Here is a 17,896-nt window from a genome sequence, read left to right as displayed (position 1 = left end):
CAGTACAGTATGCGTCTATGAGCGGTGTACCTACTAGTAATATCACAGTACAGTATGCATCTATGAGTGGTGTACCTGCTTGTAATATCACAGTACAGTATGCGTCTATGAGCGGTGTACCTAGTAATATCACAGTACAGTATACGTCTATGAGCAGTGTTCCTGCTTGTAATATCACAGTACAGTTTGTAATATCACAATACAGTATATGTATGAGCGGTGTATCTGCTTGTAATATCACAGTACAGTATACGTCTATGAGCGGTGTACCTGCTTGTAATATCCCAGTACAGTATGCGCCTATGAGCGGTGTAGCTGCTAGTAATATCACAGTACAGTATGCATCTATGAGTGGTGTACCTGCTTGTACTATCACAGTACAGTATGCGTCTATGAGCGGTGTACCTACTAGTAATATCACAGTACAGTATGCATCTATGAGTGGTGTACCTGCTTGTAATATCACAGTACAGTTTGTAATATCACAATACAGTATATGTCTGAGCGGTGTACCTGCTTGTAATATCACAGTACAGTATACGTCTATGAGCGGTGTACCTGCTTGTAATATCACAGTACAGTATGCGTCTATGAGCAGTGTACCTGCTTGTAATATCCCAGTACAGTATGCGCCTATTAGCGGTGTAGCTGCTAGTAATATCACAGTACAGTATGCATCTATGAGTGGTGTACCTGCTTGTACTATCACAGTACAGTATGCGTCTATGAGCGGTGTACCTACTAGTAATATCACAGTACAGTATGCATCTATGAGTGGTGTACCTGCTAATAATATCACAGTACAGTATGCGTCTATGAGCGGTGTACCTGTTTGTAATATCACAGTACAGTATGCGTCTATGAGTGGTGTACCTGCTTGTAATATCACAGTACAGTATGCGTCTATGAGCAGTGTACCTGATTGTAATATCACAGTACAGTATGCGTCTATGAGCGGTGTACCAGATTGTAATATCACAGTACAGTATGCGTCTATGAGCGGTGTACCTGCTTGTAATATCACAGTACAGTATGCGTCTATGAGTGGTGTAATGCGGTCCCGTACATGATATATATGTATAAGTGCAGACAGCAGGATGTACAGTGTATATATGTAGACATACACTGTAACTTGTGGGTGTTTTAGGGTCGTTCGTAGCTGCTCAGATTCCTGCACAACAACATCCAACAAATTCCACCCTGAATATTTTTCACAGTTATTTGCAAAAATAAAAAGAAATGAAGTGAGAATTGAACATAGCTATTCTAACACTTGCGCAACCAGGTCCTCAGTCATCTGGAACATGACGTTCCGGTCAATTTCTCTGGACGCTTTGGCTGATGGAAGGTGACGAGGTTTTATGACCCCCAGCTGTTAAAATATTGATGGTGTGAGGAGGCGTCACTCTCGACCGTCGGAGATTTCACTTATGATTCAGTCACAGCCTCATTTTCTTCCCGGGACACAGAAATAACATAATTTCCATCAGCTTCGCAGCGGTCATATCCCTCCTGCTTCATGTTAAAAAAAAACCAGAACCTTAAACCTTGCACTCAGGGACCTATAGTAGTGAATTCCAGAGGTGGGGTGAAGCACGAGAGAAGTCCCAGGGGAAAGAAGAGCAGCGTTCTTTGTATCTAGCTTTTCTTCTATTGCTCCCTTGTATTTCAAATGAAGCAGTCTGGCAAAAAAGTGTTGATTTTAAAGTATCTTATTTCAATGTGTACACAGCAGTACCTATGTAGAGCTTTGTGTTTCCTTGGTAACAGCAGCTTTGTGTTTCCATGGTAACAGACTACGATTAAACCCTGAGTGTCGTCTGATCCTGCATTCATGTGTTACTTCCCTCCATCTGCTGCCTTTTCTTCATAATCTAGAGATAGAACAAGGGCAGAGGGAACAAAGAAGCACAGGATCTGACTGCACAGAGTTTGTTTGTAGTCTGTTACCTTGGAGATATAAACTCACAGGATGGAAATGTCACTGCTCAGGAAATCACAGGGTGGAGACGTGGCTGATCGAGAAATCACAGGGTGGAGACGTCGCTGATTGAGATATCACAGGGTGTAGACGTCGCTGATCGAGAAATCACAGGGTGGAGACGTGGCTGATTGAGATATCACAGGGCGGATCGGGAAATCACAGGGTGGAGACGTGGCTGATTGAGATATCACAGGGTGGAGACGTAGCTGATTGAGAAATCACAGGGTGGAGACGTGGCTGATTGAGAAATCACAGGGTGTAGACTTCGCTGATTGAGAAATCACAGGGTGGAGACGAGGCTGATTGGGAAATCACAGGGTGGAGATGTCGGTGATTGAGAAATCACAGGGTGGAGACGTGGCTGATTGGGAAATCATAGGGTGGAGATGTCGGTGATTGAGAAATCACAGGGTGGAGACGTGGCTGATTGAGAAATCACAGGGTGTAGACGTCGCTGATCGAGAAATCACAGGGTGGAGATGTGGCTGATTGAGAAATCACAGGGTGTAGACATCGCTGATTGAGAAATCACAGGGTGGAGATGTGGCTGATTGAGATATCACAGGGTGGAGACGTGGCTGATTGGGAAATCACAGGACGGAGACGTCACTGATCTGGAAATCATAGGATGGAGACGTCACTGACCTGGAAATCACAGGATGGAGACGTCGCCGATCGGGAAATCACAGGATGGAGACGTCACTGACCTGGAAATCACAGGGTGGACACGAAGGTGATCGGGTAATCACAGGGTGGAGACATAGCTGATCGGGAAATCACAGGGTGGAGACGTCACTGACCTGGAAATCACAGGGTGGACACGAAGGTGATCGGGAAATGACAGGATGGAGACGTTGCTGATCGGGAAATCACAGGGTGGAGACGTGGCTGATCAGGAAATCACAGGGTGGAGACGTCGCTGATCGAGAAATCACAGGATGGAGACGTCGCTGATCGAGAAATCACAGGATGGAGATGTCGTTGATCGGGAAATCACAGGATGGAGATGTCACTGACCTGGAAATCACAGGATGGAGACGTCGCTGATTGGGAAATAACAGGATGGAGACATCGCTGATCATGAAATCACAGGGTGGAGACGTCGCTGATCGAGAAATCACAGGATGGAGATGTCGTTGATCGGGAAATCACAGGATGGAGACGTCACTGACCTGGAAATCATAGGATGGAGACGTCGCTGATCGGGAAATCACAGGATGGAGACGTTGCTGATCAGAGAGATCATAGGGTGGAGATGTCGCTGATCGGAGAAATCACAGGGTGGAGATGTCGCTGATCGGGGAAATCATAGGGTGGAGACGTCGCTGATCGGAGAAATCACAGGGTGGAGATGTCGCTGATCAGGGAAATCACAGGGTGGAGACGTCGCTGATCGGAGAAATCATAGGGTGGAGATGTCGCTGATCGGGGAAATCATAGGGTGGAGACGTCGCTGATCGGAGAAATCATAGGGTGGAGATGTCGCTGATCGGGGAAATCATAGGGTGGCGATGTCGCTGATCGGGGAAATCACAGGGTGGAGACGTCGCTGATCGGGGAAATCACAGGGTGGAGATGTCGCTGATCGGGAAATCACAGGGTGGAGACGTCACTGATCGGAGAGTGGTTGAAAAATGGAGACAACTTATCAAATCTTTCAGTCTGGAGTCTTTCACGTACAAAATTTCTGGCACTTCCAGTCTTTGCTGCTTTCACAGGTTATTAATGGTCGCCTGGGGAAGGTTCTGCCACTGAATGTACAAATCATCAAGATCCCCTGCTGGCAGCTCCTGAGTAATCACCGACCAATGATGTCCCAGATGTGTTTGATGGAGATAAGTCCAGAGACGCTGCAGCCATGGGGGTGAGTTTAGGCCATACGGGCTGCTCACAGTAGAACAAGCTACATATGGCATAGTGTTGTTTGAAAAATGGCCTACACAGAAGCTGCCACCAGCGGATCTTGATGATTTGCGGCACAACCTTCCTCAGACGACCATTAATAACCTCAGTGATAGCAGGCGAGACTGGAAGTGCCGGGATTTCTGCACATGGCTCTCAGACTGTAGACTGAATGTTTTGACAGGTTGTTTCCATTTTTTCAATCATTTGCAGATCAGCAACGACCTCCACTCTGTGATTTCCAGAATTTAGCCACCTATATACCTGTATGCCCATTTATATATACAGAGGAGTAGTTTGGCAGTCTGACCCCTTGGCTATTCTACTGTGTAATCTGGCTAGTGTGCCCCCATCTGTGAGATGAGGCAGTGCCCTTCCCTTACTGCAGGGGGCAGCACATGCATCGTTCTGCCTGACATCTGCTATTCCTCTACCATTGGCAGAAATGGCTGCTACCTGTGTGCCATCCATCACTCCGGCTGCTGTGTACATTCTCTCTCCTCCTTGGATGCAGGATTATTGATCGGGGACGTCTGCTGTCTAATTGCTTTTCAGGTAATCGAGCACGAACATCCCGTTAACAAGATTTCTTTCATTGCCCGAGACGTGACTGACAACCGAGCGTTCGGATACGTCTGCGGAGCTGAAGGGCAGCATCAGTTCTTCGCCATAAAGACATCGCAGCAGGTACGGCGCTGTGACGGGAATATTAGGAGCTGCACCATGTGACGGGACTTTGGAGAAAGTTACTAACGTCGGGAAAAGTTACCGTACATTTTTACTTTTTTTTTTCCCCCATTGGTCAAATCACTTGACATTTCTGCTCCTGGATGCCAAGGCAGCCTGCAGCCAGTCCTGAACTGTAATGTGTAAGTGCTGCTTGTGCCTCTGCTTTATAGGAGGGTGGCATTGTACATTGCGCACCCATAAGAGAGGCTCCCATGGGTACTCGCACAATGCCACCCTCCTATAAAGCTGTGTTTCACTTTGCAGTTCATGACTGGCTCCAGGCTGCCTTGGCATCCAGGAGCAGAAGTGCTGGATCTGCATACGCTCCTCCAGGATTGTTACTTGGGGGTGTTATTTGCAGTTATTTATTAAAATTGCACACATGTTCAGAGAGCAAAAACAGATCCGTGCAGGATTAGAAAAACTTGTCTGCTTTCTTGTAAACCCAGCGCCTCCCCTGCCTGCAGGTTGTATCTGGTATTGCAGCTCTGCTCCATTCACTTCATTAGAGTTGAGCTGCAATACCAGATATGGACAGGGGTGACGCTGTTTCTGGAAGAAATCGGCATGACTTCTATCTTGGCTTTATGACCGACTCGGCTCTGCTACATCTGAATCCGTGTACAGTTAGAGGGGTCCAAGTTACTCTATTCTTCACGGGTTTTCCTCTGTCTCCTCAGGCTGAACCTCTCGTTGTGGATCTGAAGGATTTATTCCAAGTTATCTATAACACAAAGAAAAAGGAGGATGAAGACAAGAAGAAGGTACGAAGCCCCCATAGTTCCCCCCCAGAATTACATATAATACCGACACCAAGTGCCCAACCTCTGACCAGTCTCCCCTCGCCGTCTCGGTAGGTGCCGTTGGGCAGCTATGAACATGGGCACGACGCCCTGGCCGGACACGCAGGACCTTATAGCATAAATTAGATTACCGTATACAGCAGATAATGTCAGTGTCCCTGGTGGTCTATGGAGGTTTAGGGCATGAATAAGTTACTTTTTATGATTCCTGGTGGGCTAGGGTAATTTTAAGATCATTGATGTGCTAGGATAGTGAACGAGAAAGCTTTAGGTTCCCTGGAATGCTAGGACATAAAGATGTCAATTTTTAGGATCCATGGTAAGCTTAGGCTTTAAAGGATTTTTTTAAGATGCATGGTGTGCTAGGGTGTGAAGGGGAAAATTCTAGGATCCCTGGTGGGGAAAGGGGTTAATTTTTAGGATCCCTGGTCGGCTTGGACATTAAGGGATTCATTTTTAGGATCCCTGGTGGGCTTGATTGTGAAAAATGTAGGATCCCTGGTGAGCTAAGGTATGATGGGGTTTATTTTTAGGATTCGTGGTTTGCTAGGGTGTGAAGGGGAAAATTTTAGGAGCGCTAAGGTATGTAGGTGTTCACTTTTAGGATCTCTGTCTGGCTTAGACATCAAGGGATTCATTTTTAAGATCCCTGGTGGGCTAAGGCAGTGAGAGATAGTGTTAGAAGCTCCTGTGGGTTAATGTCAGTAAACCTGGTGGTCTAGTGTAGCTGTCGGTTACTGTCATCAGATTCTAGTAATGATTGAGGTTAGTGATGGGGGCTATCATCAGGACCTCTGGAGGTTTGGGTCAGGATGAACTGGTGGGGGTCAGGATGAACTGGTGGGCTAGGAAATGAAGTAGTTAAATTTTAGGATACCTGAAGGGCTTGAGGCAGGGAAGATGTTACGGTTTGGATCCCTGGTGGGCTAGGGAACTTAAAAGGGTTTATTACAGCATCCTTGGTGGTGTAAGTTGTTATTTTTTCACTCTTGGTTCTAGTGATCACTCGTCCCTTCTGCTTCAGTATTGTCCTTTATATATCCACTGGCTGGAAACTGAGCCCACTATAAGCAATCAGTGTGTGGTCAGTGCAGGTTGGCGTCAGGAAATGTAGTGTGGCCTCCGACTGGAGCACAGTGCCATACCCAGGAGTGTGGCAGAACCTGGTACTACAGCGCAGCACAGTCAGGTTACACAGCTGTTTCTTAGAAGTTCCTGCACTTTACAGATATCTGGTGTATGTGGAATATGACAGGACATTTTTTTTTTAATTTAAGCATCTAAAAACCATTTAGAAAACAAATGTTGCATGGGTGATAGAATAAAAGACGGTTTCCCTGTGTTCTCCTTTTTCTCTTCCTTTCCATAGACGCTTGGCTCCCCCTAATGGACACAGTTGGAATAGCATTTACTTGTGTTGATACTTACTGTGACTGCTCATTGTTAGAAGCATCCGGTTTGAGAATCTGTCTTACCGGATTTCTGATTAATGATAGAAATATTTCTACATATTAGATTTATTATATTTTTATGTACATCAATTGTGATATTTTTTTTTTCTGTTTTTTTTTTATTTTTAGAATGAAGAAGGCAACCAGCCGGTGGAGGTAAGCGCCCAGCCAGAATGCGGGTATGGTGCTGATCATGTAGGGGCAGTGACTTGTCCACAACGATCTCATGAAAAGCAAAGTACAAAGTAAAGGGATCATAATCTTCCTCCCAGCTGCAGAAGAAACAAATAGGGAAGAAGCAAGATATGAGCGAGATGGATATATAGATAATGGATAAATAAATCAATACCATAGATAAATGGATATTGGATAGATAATGCACAACCAAAATAATAAGAAACATTTCGGGAGTAAATGGATTGGGACTATGAGTCTGCTGATAGATCTTCAGTTTATAATCCAAGCACAATTATCAGCCCGCACATGGAAGCGTCCTGTGATTACAGCAGCCTCTGCGCTGATTAAATCAGGCCATCTCCATGCAATATCAGGAGGTTGTGTGACCACAGATGTCAGGGAAAGAGAAGAAAGAGAACGTGCATTTGTATTATGTGAGCTACAACTTCTCTGTATCCATAACTTCCTGGTAGTGATGAGGAGAGGGGAGGTTTGGCACCTGGTAGTAAGTGAGGAGGAGAGGGGAGCCATGCCACCTGGTAGTGAGGAGGAGAGGGGAGGTTTACCACCTGGTAGTAAGTGAGGAGGAGAGGGGAGCCATGCCACCTGGTAGTAAGTGAGGAGGAGAGGGGAGGTTTGCCACCTGGTAGTAAGTGAGGAGGAGAGGGGAGCCATGCCACCTGGTAGTAAGTGAGGAGGAGAGGGGAGGTTTGCCACCTGGTAGTAAGTGAGGAGGAGAGGGGAGGTTTGGCACCTGGTAGTAAGTGAGGAGGAGAGAGGAGGTTTGGCACCTGGTAGTAAGTGAGGAGGAGAGGGGAGCCATGCCACCTGGTAGTGAGGAGGAGAGGGGAGGTTTACCACCTGGTAGTAAGTGAGGAGGAGAGGGGAGGTTTGGCACCTGGTAGTAAGTGAGGAGGAGAGAGGAGGTTTGGCACCTGGTAGTAAGTGAGGAGGAGAGAGGAGGTTTGGCACCTGGTAGTAAGTGAGGAGGAGAGAGGAGGTTTGGCACCTGGTAGTAAGTGAGGAGGAGAGGGGAGCCATGCCACCTGGTAGTGAGGAGGAGAGGGGAGGTTTACCACCTGGTAGTAAGTGAGGATGAGAGGGGAGGTTTGGCACCTGATAGTAAGTGAGGAGGAGAGGGGAGGTTTACCACCTGGTAGTAAGTGAGGAGGAGAGGGGAGGTTTGCCACCTGGTAGTAAGTGAGGAGGAGAGGGGAGGTTTACCACCTGGTAGTAAGTGAGGAGGAGAGAGGAGGTTTGCTGTCTGGCAGTAAGTGAGGAGGAGAAGAATGATTGGCACCTGGTAGTAAGTGACGAGGAGAGGGGAGGTTTGGCACCTGGTAGTGAGTGAGGAGGAGAGGGGATGTTTGCAGTCTGGCAGTAAGTGAGGATGAGAGGGGAGGTTTGGCACCTGGTAGTAAGTGAGGAGGAGAGGGGAGGTTTGCAGTCTGGCAGTAAGTGAGGATGAGAGGGGAGGTTTGGCACCTGATAGTAAGTGAGGAGGAGAGGGGAGGTTTACCACCTGGTAGTAAGTGAGGAGGAGAGGGGAGGTTTGCCACCTGGTAGTGAGTGAGGAGGAGAGGGATGATTGGCACCTTGTAGTAAGTGAGGATGAGAGGGGAGGTTTGATGTCTGGCAGTAAGTGAGGAGGAGAAGGATGATTGGCACCTGGTAGTAAGTGAGGAGGAGAGGGGATGTTTGCTGCCTGGTAGTAAGGACTCGGAGGAGAGGGGAGGTTTGCTGCCTGGTAGTAAGTAAGGAGAAAAGAGGAGGTTTGCTGCCTGGTAGTGAGTGAGGAGGAGAGGGGAGGAGGTTTGCCACTTTGCCGTAAGTGCGGAGGAGAGGGGATGTTTGCCGCCTGGTAGTAAGTGAGGAGGAGAGGGGAGGTTTGCTGCCTGGTAGTAAGTGAGGAGGAGAGGGAAGGTTTGCCGCCTGGTAGTAAGTGAGGAGGAGAGGGAAGGTTTGCCGCCTGGTAGTAATTGAGGAGGAGAGGAGAGGGAAGGTTTGCCGCCTGGTAGTAATTGAGGAGGAGAGGGGAGGAAGTTTGCTGCCTGGTAGTGAGGAGGAGAGGGGAGGTTTGCCGCCTGGTATTAAGTGAGGAGGAGAGGGAAGGTTTGCCGCCCATACTGAGTCTCCACACAGCTTGTATGACATGTAGGTAGCATCATTGATCACCTATGTACACGTTGCTACGTTGTAGATTTTGCCACTGAACATTTGTTTTTTTTCCATAGAATGGAAGCGATGCTCTGCTCAGCATTAACAATGACGTTGACAAAATCAAATTAGTAAGTACACCCTGCTGACAGTTTCCTCCACCTGTGTGTAATATAGTGAACTTCGATGGCTTTATATACGAGGAAAATGCATTCACAGCAGCTCCTGTAACACGGGAATCATGAGATTTATGGCCGAGTAGCTGGCCTTAGGTGCAGTAGCCTGTGCTCCTCCGTCTGTGGAGCTGCCTTTATCTAATGTAAGGGGTGCAGGAATTGCTGTAAGTGCATGGCGTGTCTGATATATATGAGCGCGCCCGTGTCCTCCACCACGTCACTAAATCTCAATCTCTCCTTCCCTTGTCAGACCAAAAACAAAGCTTGTTAAGGCTGAATGTGTCGGTAAGTGTAAGTACACAGTGCAATAGTGACATGATAGGAGCGCACATAATACGGAATATAACCTCCACGACCTGGGGTCTCGTAGACTCCACCTAAAAACAGCCAAAACCACCATTTGTTTAAAGGTTGAGCCAACCCCTTCAATAAAATCGGCCGATCATCAAGTGATTGGCTCGCGGAATCAGCTTCACCATGTCAGGCAATTCCCTGCAGCGGCCACTAGTGGGAGAAATGTCGAATTACATGCTGGTTATCCAATGTAACGGAGGGGCCGGAATCGCCATACAAGAGGCTGCTCAGCCTCGTATTGTCTGACTTTGCTCTGTTTTATAGAGGGGGTGACGAGTAGGGAAAATAGTATTTAGATTAACGTCCAGGGCTAAAAATTAAATCTTTGTCTATGTTTACATAGAGATTTTGGAAGAGGTTTTTTTTTGGAGAGGATCATTATCAGAATCCTGCATAAAAGCAACATTTAAAATTCTTGAAAAACTAATTTCTATGGAAAAATGCAATTTGTGGAGGCCTTTGGGAGTGGTGAAAGACATTACTGTATATACAGTATACCCCCGAAGCCATGAAAGACCCAAACCATTTCTACAAGCATCAGTCTGGCATGGTGGAGGACCAGTGCAAGATTGGGGATGAATGGCTGTACCTCAGGGCATAGTCCATAATGCAACATCCTGGGAAATTGGGGAAACAAATGCAGTAGATCTTTCCAAGGAACAGTGAAGGTTGAGGTGGACGTACTAGACAGAGATGCTGCTGATGGACGGTGGACAACCCTACCCAGTGCCGAGACCTCGATTTCATGAAAGGTGATGGCAATAATTTAAAGGAAAAGAAAATGCCCCGGCTTCTAAGTCTGAACCTTGGTGGTGTCTGCAATAGTGGAAAATGGATATCCTAAAAAGTATGGAAGATGTAAAGCAGATGGGAAGTTGTGGGAAATCCCTATAGAGGAAAGAACAAGACCATATAATAATACTAATTACACAAATGAGGTAAGGCATGATGGCGGAAAAAACATCTGACCATAGACAGTCCAAGTCCATTTTGACATCGGGTTGACATTGGGCATAAGATCCCAATTAGTGACCAGTCTTTATGGCCAGCTGTAGCCAAGCTGGAGTGAAATGTAGGCGAGCGGAATCTTCCACCTCTTTGAGGACTACCTGTACTGTGACGTTAGTCAAGCCGTGAGGTTTGTGTGGTCAAGAGGTCTGGGGTCGAATACCAAGAGGCATAGTCAGGTAACAATCCAAGGTCAGAATTCAGGGAAGGTATAGCTGTCAGGACTAAAGGGCAAGGTAAACGGATGGTCAAAGGCAAGGTCCAAGGTCAGGCAACAAAGATCAAATACTGTACAGGAACACAGAGAACAGAGTAAGCACACACCACTGGACTGGAGCTAAGCTACAACTGGCACTAATTGGAGGCAGAGAGCCAGCTAAATAGCCAGGAATTCACTCAAATAGCAGACACATGGAGGAAGCCACGGCACTTGCCGGACCTGATTGGATGGCTAAACTGTCACTCAACACGCTGACAGCTTGGCACGCCCCAGATTCCGATTGGACTGTTGAGCTGCCCATCACCATACTGACAGCTCAGCATGCCCCTTTCCTAGATCGGACAGCTGAACTGTCACTGACTGCTTCCAGACACACCGCTAGGCGGAATCGTGACAACTATGGTAAATTGTTACGTTAGCGGTAGTACGGTTCCACCAAAATAAAGCTCTCTTCTAAATTGTTCTATGGTTCTTCTCCTCTATATCGTGTCACTATTGCACTCAGCACTGTAGTGGATCATGGATCTGATCACATTTCTAGCTTTGATTCCCATTATTTTCCATTTTTTTATGGTTTTTCTGCTTTATTGAGGATGGATGGCTTTTTTTTTGGATATTTTGCGTTTTCTTCATCTGTTTGGTGCCTTACATCGCTGACATCATTCTAAGGCCAGGGTTAGACAGCGACATCGCTTCTAGTTACTGTCAGTGGGCTCACGATCATAAAGAATCCAAGTCTGTTGGACTTCTCACTCGCAACTGTGTGAATTGCTTGCGTCCTTGGCTACTTCTCTACAGCACAAATGTTTTTGGTCGCGTGACCAAGCTCAATGTCTAGCCCTGGCCTAATTCCAAGTCACCCCTTTGCCTGGACACAAGGGATGGAACCATTTATTAAGTTGGTATATTGATGATCTGTGCACCATGGGTGGGGCCGTGAGGTCCAGAGGACCTTCTTTTAGTCAATCAGATGGGTCAGCTCCACATTCCATGCTTCTTTGATTGACAGCTCTGGCTTGAAGTCTTGTTTATGCACACAGTATTGGTATGGGCGCAGTATAGACTTTCTCCAGGAATTGGCCATCTCGCCGTTCCCTACACGTGCCGATACTGAGCGCATGCGCCGGACTTTAGTCAAGTGAAGCTAGCACTGGAAGTGTTGTAAAGTTGCCGAGTGCCGATACTACGCGCATGCGCCGGATTTTAGTCAAGTGAAGCTAGCACTGGAAGTGTTGTAGAGTTGCCGAGTGCAGATACTAAGCGCATGCGCCGGATTTTAGTCAAGTGAAGCTAGCACTCTAAGTGTTGTAGAGTTGCCGAGTGCCGATACTAAGCGCATGCGCCGGATTTTAGTCAACACTGGAAGTGTTGTAGAGGTGTCGATACTGAGCACATGCACCGGATTTTAGTCAAGTGAAGCTAGCACTGGAAGTGTTGTAGACTTGCAGAGTGCCGATACTGAGCGCATGCGCCGGATTTTAGTCAAGTGAAGCTAGCACTGGAAGGGTTGTAGAGTTGCCGAGTGCCGATACTAAGCGCATGCGCCGGATTTTAGTCAACACTGGCAGTGTTGTAGAGTTGCCGAGTGCCGATACTGAGCGCATGCGCCGGATTTTAGTCAAGTGAAGCTAGGACTGGAAGTGTTGTAGAGTTGCCTGTCTGATTGACGTAAGGAAACTGTTCCGGACCCTGCAGCCGTTCCCACACTGCCCGATCGCCTATACCCCGGCAGACTCCCTTTATTTATTGATATGAGATTTATAGGCTGTGTTCTCATGAATACAAATCATAGCTGCTCCCTTGTATGTAGGCGAAAGGTGTCCAGCTCCACGGTGCAGATCTAGGAACATCAGAAGCGTTACATCACCGTTTTGTGGTTCACATCACTTTTTCTTTATCCAGTGCATGCTCACGTTGTGTCGACAGACCACACCGGCCTCTAATGAACGGCGTTCGTAAGACTTTGCCCTAGGCGACTCAATGACCTTCCTGCCACATTTGAGGCAATTTCCTAAATTTGCCGAAGTATGTTTCAACAAGAAAAACTCTTCTTAAAGAGATTGTCGAGGAGTAGAAACATATATTTTTGGGAGAAGGTCAAGTGCGCTCCTCAGTATATATGGCCTAATCGCCTATTCTATGAGCCGCTGCTCTTTTGTGATCAGTGATTTAATTTCTTGCTTTTTCAAGGGTGTTGACCAGATGAATTTATTTGGTGATATGTCCACACCGCCAGATCTCAACAGTCCAACAGTGAGTACCGAGAACTATTAACAGAAGTAGAAGAGGATTGGGCGCAACTTTATTTCTTTTACTCTGCCGCCTAATGGTCAAGAAATCCATGTAAAATTGTCACATAATTAATTACATATACAGTGGGGAAAATAAGTATTTGATACGCTGCCGATTTTGCAAGTTTTCCCACCTACAAAGAATGGAGAGGTCTGTAATTTGTATCATAGATACACTTCACCTGTGAGAGACAGAATCTAAAAATGAAAACAGAAAATCACATTGTAGGATTATTACATAATTAAATTGCATTTTATTGCATTAAATAAGTATTTGATACAATAGAAAAACAAAACTTAATATTTTTCTCCAGAAACCTTTGATTTCAATTACAGAGGTCAAACGTTTCCTGTAGTTCTTGACCAGGTCTGCAGCAGGGATATTGGCCCCCTCCCCCATACAGATCTCTCCATATATTGTAGGTGGGAAAACTTGCAAAATCAGCAGTGTATTAAATACTTATTTTCCCCACTGTAAGTGCATAGTTAATGGGTTATTGTCATCATAGCAATTGATCCGCAGTCTACAGAAATGATGATAATTGGCTGATTGCTGGGGCCGCTACCGATGCGAAGAACAAGAATGAAGTATTGACTGTGTTTAACTCAACTTACCTCAATGTATCTCTGTATACAGGGAGCTCCCCCTAGTAGAGGCTGCAGACAGGATCTTATCGTGTATCTCTGTATACAGGGCGCTCCCCCTAGTGGTGGCTGCAGACAGGATCTTATCATGTATCTCTGTATACAGGGAGCTCCCCTAGTGGTGACTGCAGACAGGATCTTATCATGTATCTCTGTATACAGGGATCTTTCCCTAGTGGTGACTGCAGACAGGATCTTATCATGTATCTCTGTATGCACGGAGTTCCTCCTAGTGGTGGCTACAGACAAGATCTTATCATGTGTCTCTGTATACAGGGAGCTCCTCCTAGTGGTGGCTACAGACAAGATCTTATCATGTGTCTCTGTATACAGGGAGTTCCTCCTAGTGGTGGCTACAGACAGGATCTTATCATGTAGCTCTGTATACAGGGAGCTCCCCCTAGTGGTGACTGCAGACAGGATCTTATCATGTATCTCTGTACGCAGGGAGTTCCTCCTAGTGGTGGCTGCAGACAGGATCTTATCATGTGTCTCTGTATACAGGGAGTTCCTCCAAGTGGTGGCTACAGACAGGATCTTATCATGTGTCTCTGTATACAGCGAGCTCCCCCTAGTGGTGATTGGAGACAAAATCTTATCATGTATCTTTGTATACAGGGAGCTCCCCTTAGTGGTGCCTGCAGACAGGATCTTATCATATATCTATGTATACAGGGAGCTCCCCTAGTGGTGACTGCAGACAGGATCTTATCATATATCTCTGTATATAGGGAGCTCCCCCTAGTGGTGAATGCAGACAGGATCTTATCATATATCTCTGTATACAGGGAGCTCCCCCTAGTGGTGGCTGCAGACCGAATCTTATCATGTGTCTTTGTATACAGAAAGCTCCCTCTAGTGGTGACTGCAGACAGGATCTTATCATGTATCTCTGTATACAGGGAGCTCCCCCTAGTGGTGACTGCAGACAGGATCTTATCATGTATCTCTGTATTCAGCGAGCTCCCCCTAGTGGTGATTGGAGACAGATTCTTATCATGTATCTTTGTATACAGGGAACTCCCCCTAGTGGTGCCTGCAGACAGGATCTTATCATATATCTGTATACAGGGAGCTCCCCTAGTGGTGACTGCAGACAGGATCTTATCATGTGTCTTTGTATACAGTGAGCTTCCTCTAGTGGTGACTGCAGACAGGAACTTGTCATGTATCTCTGTATACAGGGAGCTCCCCCTAGTGGTGGCTGCCGACAGAATCTTATCATGTATCTCTGTACACAGGGAGCTGCCCCTAGTGGTGGCTGTAGACAGGATCTTATCATGTATCTCTGTATGTAGGGAGCTCCCCCTAGTGGTGACTGCAGACAGGATCTTATCGTGTATCTCTGTATACAGGGAGCTCCCCCTAGTGGTGGCTGCAGACAGGATCTTATCATATATCTCTGTTTACAGGGAGCTCCCCCTAGTAGTGGCTGTAGACAGGATCTTATCATGTGTCTTTGTATACAGAGAGCTCCCTCTAGTGGTGACAGCAGACAGGATCTTATCATGTATCTCTGTATACAGGGAGCTCCCCCTAGTGGTGGCTGCAGACAGGATCTTATCATGTATCGCTGTATACAGGGAGCTCCCCCTAGTGGTGGCTGCAGACAGGATCTTATCATGTATCTCTGTATACAGGGAGCTCCCCCTAGTGGTGACTGCAGACAGGATCTTATCATGTATCTCTGTATACAGGGAGTTCCCCCTAGTGGTGGCTGCAGACAGGATCTTATATGTCTCTGTATACAGGGAGCTCCTCCTAGTGGTGGCTACAGACAGGATCTTATCATGTATCTCTGTATACAGGGAGCTCCCCCTAGTGGTGACTGCAGACAGAATCTTATCATGTAACTCTGTATACAGGGAGCTCCCCCTAGTGGTGACTGCAGACAGAATCTTATCATGTAACTCTGTATACAGAGAGCTCCCCCTAGTGATGGCTGCAGACTGGCAGAATTGTATTTTGTAATATCTATGTCTACGCAGGGAAATTGGAGCTTTATTTCTGGAGAACGGAGCACCGACTGCTAAAAAGATATATTAGCTAATTAATCATCACAGAATTTTGGACCTTATGGTGGAAAAAGATGAGGATTCCCTGAAATGCAGATTGATGACCCTCTACATTAGTAACAGAACAGTTATTGGCTACTGATAAAATGGTGATTTGTATTGTAAACCTTTCTTGTAGTATTTAGGCCGGTGACCCGCGCACACACGTTTGTTAATCTTGGACTCGTCTGGTTCATCTTTAGCCGGATTTAGCCCGGAGATGGCAGCTTATGCCAAAATGTTCACAAACCAACTTTTAAAATGTAACCAGGAGCTTTTATTGATTAACCGCTGTCTGTGTCATTTATGGGAAAGTCAGCAATAATAACCAAAGTCCACTTATTGCACAAGCGAGCAGGAAGCGAGCACAATCCCCATGATCAGAGATGAGTGGACAGATTGTTACTAAAGGTGAACGATTCCACAGATAAAAAGTTCAATCTTTTCTTTCCTGAGGATTAAATGGGTTATCCCTTTTTAGTTAATGTTTATCCATGGGAAAATTTTGTTATAAAAAATATAGAATGAAATTGCACCTGCGCTGACTGACTATATCCTGTAATGACCACCTAAGTAAGTCATGAATGAATGCTGCTATACTTACTTCCTGTGAGCTGTGGGGCTGCAGATGAATCCAGCATGTGCCATGTATAAAAAATGGCTGTACCCCGATGGAAACCAGAGACGCAACACCAAGGAGGCGTCCCTCCTGTAGACGGTGGTGTGGGAGCGTCCCTTCAGCTGACAGCCGCTGGACACGCTGAAAAAGATGGCGGCGCGCTCCGGCCGAGAGGCGCCGCCGGCGTGCAGCGGCAAGGAGGAAGAAGAACCAGGTGACGTCACCGGGAACGGGAAAAAAAGGAAGGGGGCGCGTGCAGGCCAAACTAGAAGCCAACGCGTAATCTTTAAAATGTCTAGAGAGGGGATGACCACTATAGCCTTTTTCTATATTATTATGTTTATTTGTATATGATATATATTTTAATTGGATCATATTAAAAAAATGGTTTTAAATTATTCTCAAAATATATCATATATATGTATATTTTCTCATTGGATACCTTTTTTAGATGTTTTTTGCATCATTTCCTGACGGGCAGTGGGTAGATGTATTGGAATCTAGCATGCCCCTTATGCTGACAGGTGGGGGGAGGTGTGGTTTATGCCACATATAGGGTTAGGCGCAGCAGGGTCTGACAGCCCTGATGAAGAAGGTCCGTAGACCTTAGAAACGCGTTGGCTTCTAGTTTGGCCTGCACGCGCCCCCTTCCTTTTTTTCCCGGTGACGTCACCTGGTTCTTCTTCCTCCTTGCCACTGCACGCCGGCGGCGCCTCTCGGCCGGAGCGCGCCGCCATCTTTTTCAGCGTGTCCAGCGGCTGTCAGCTGAAGGGACGCTCCCACACCACCGTCTACAGGAGGGACGCCTCCTTGGTGTTGCGTCTCTGGTTTCCATCGGGGTACAGCCATTTTTTATACATGGCACATGCTGGATTCATCTGCAGCCCCACAGCTCAAGGAAGTAAGTATAGCAGCATTCATTCATGACTTACTTAGGTGGTCATTACAGGATATAGTCAGTCAGCGCAGGTGCAATTTCATTCTATATTTTTTGTTATTTACTTTTCCTTGGGTGTGCACAGACCCTGGGCATTCACCAGCAGCGGCTGTATTGCACATATCCATCATTATTTGTACTTGGTAGCGCCGGTGTACATTTGTTATTTGTTATAAAAAAACCACAACCATCTATACTCACCCTCCCCTGGTCCGCTGCTCCCAGAGTGTGCGGTGCAGTAGCCAATCAGCTGCTCTGTCACTGTTGACTGAACACCCTGCTCACTAATTGGCTGCCTCTGCAACCAATGCCAGATGCCGGGAGCACTAGTGAACTCACTATTGGACTTGGGGACAGTGAGTAGAACCCACTTTTTTTTTTTTTTTGTC

The 17,896-nt window shown here is 46.5% G+C and overlaps 1 protein-coding gene across 3 annotated transcripts in view; it reads left to right on the top strand.

The window, feature by feature from the left end:
• The window catches only part of DAB2 (DAB adaptor protein 2), a 105,127-nt gene that overhangs the window by 56,605 nt on the left and 30,626 nt on the right, over positions 1 to 17,896 (top strand). For all 3 annotated transcript variants that reach the window (XM_073562648.1, XM_073562650.1, XM_073562649.1), the window contains exons 5-9: positions 4,442 to 4,573; positions 5,296 to 5,379; positions 6,999 to 7,025; positions 9,281 to 9,334; positions 13,152 to 13,214. In XM_073562648.1, the coding sequence (XP_073418749.1) occupies positions 4,442 to 4,573; positions 5,296 to 5,379; positions 6,999 to 7,025; positions 9,281 to 9,334; positions 13,152 to 13,214 (360 nt within the window). The remainder of the gene's footprint in view (positions 1 to 4,441; positions 4,574 to 5,295; positions 5,380 to 6,998; positions 7,026 to 9,280; positions 9,335 to 13,151; positions 13,215 to 17,896) is intronic.

The sequence above is a fragment of the Dendrobates tinctorius genome, unplaced genomic scaffold (assembly GCF_039654945.1).
Source record: "Dendrobates tinctorius isolate UK_male_01 unplaced genomic scaffold, ASM3965494v1 ptg000362l, whole genome shotgun sequence".
Lineage (NCBI taxonomy): Eukaryota > Metazoa > Chordata > Amphibia > Anura > Dendrobatidae > Dendrobates > Dendrobates tinctorius.
This window is presented reverse-complemented; position numbering and strand designations above follow the sequence as displayed.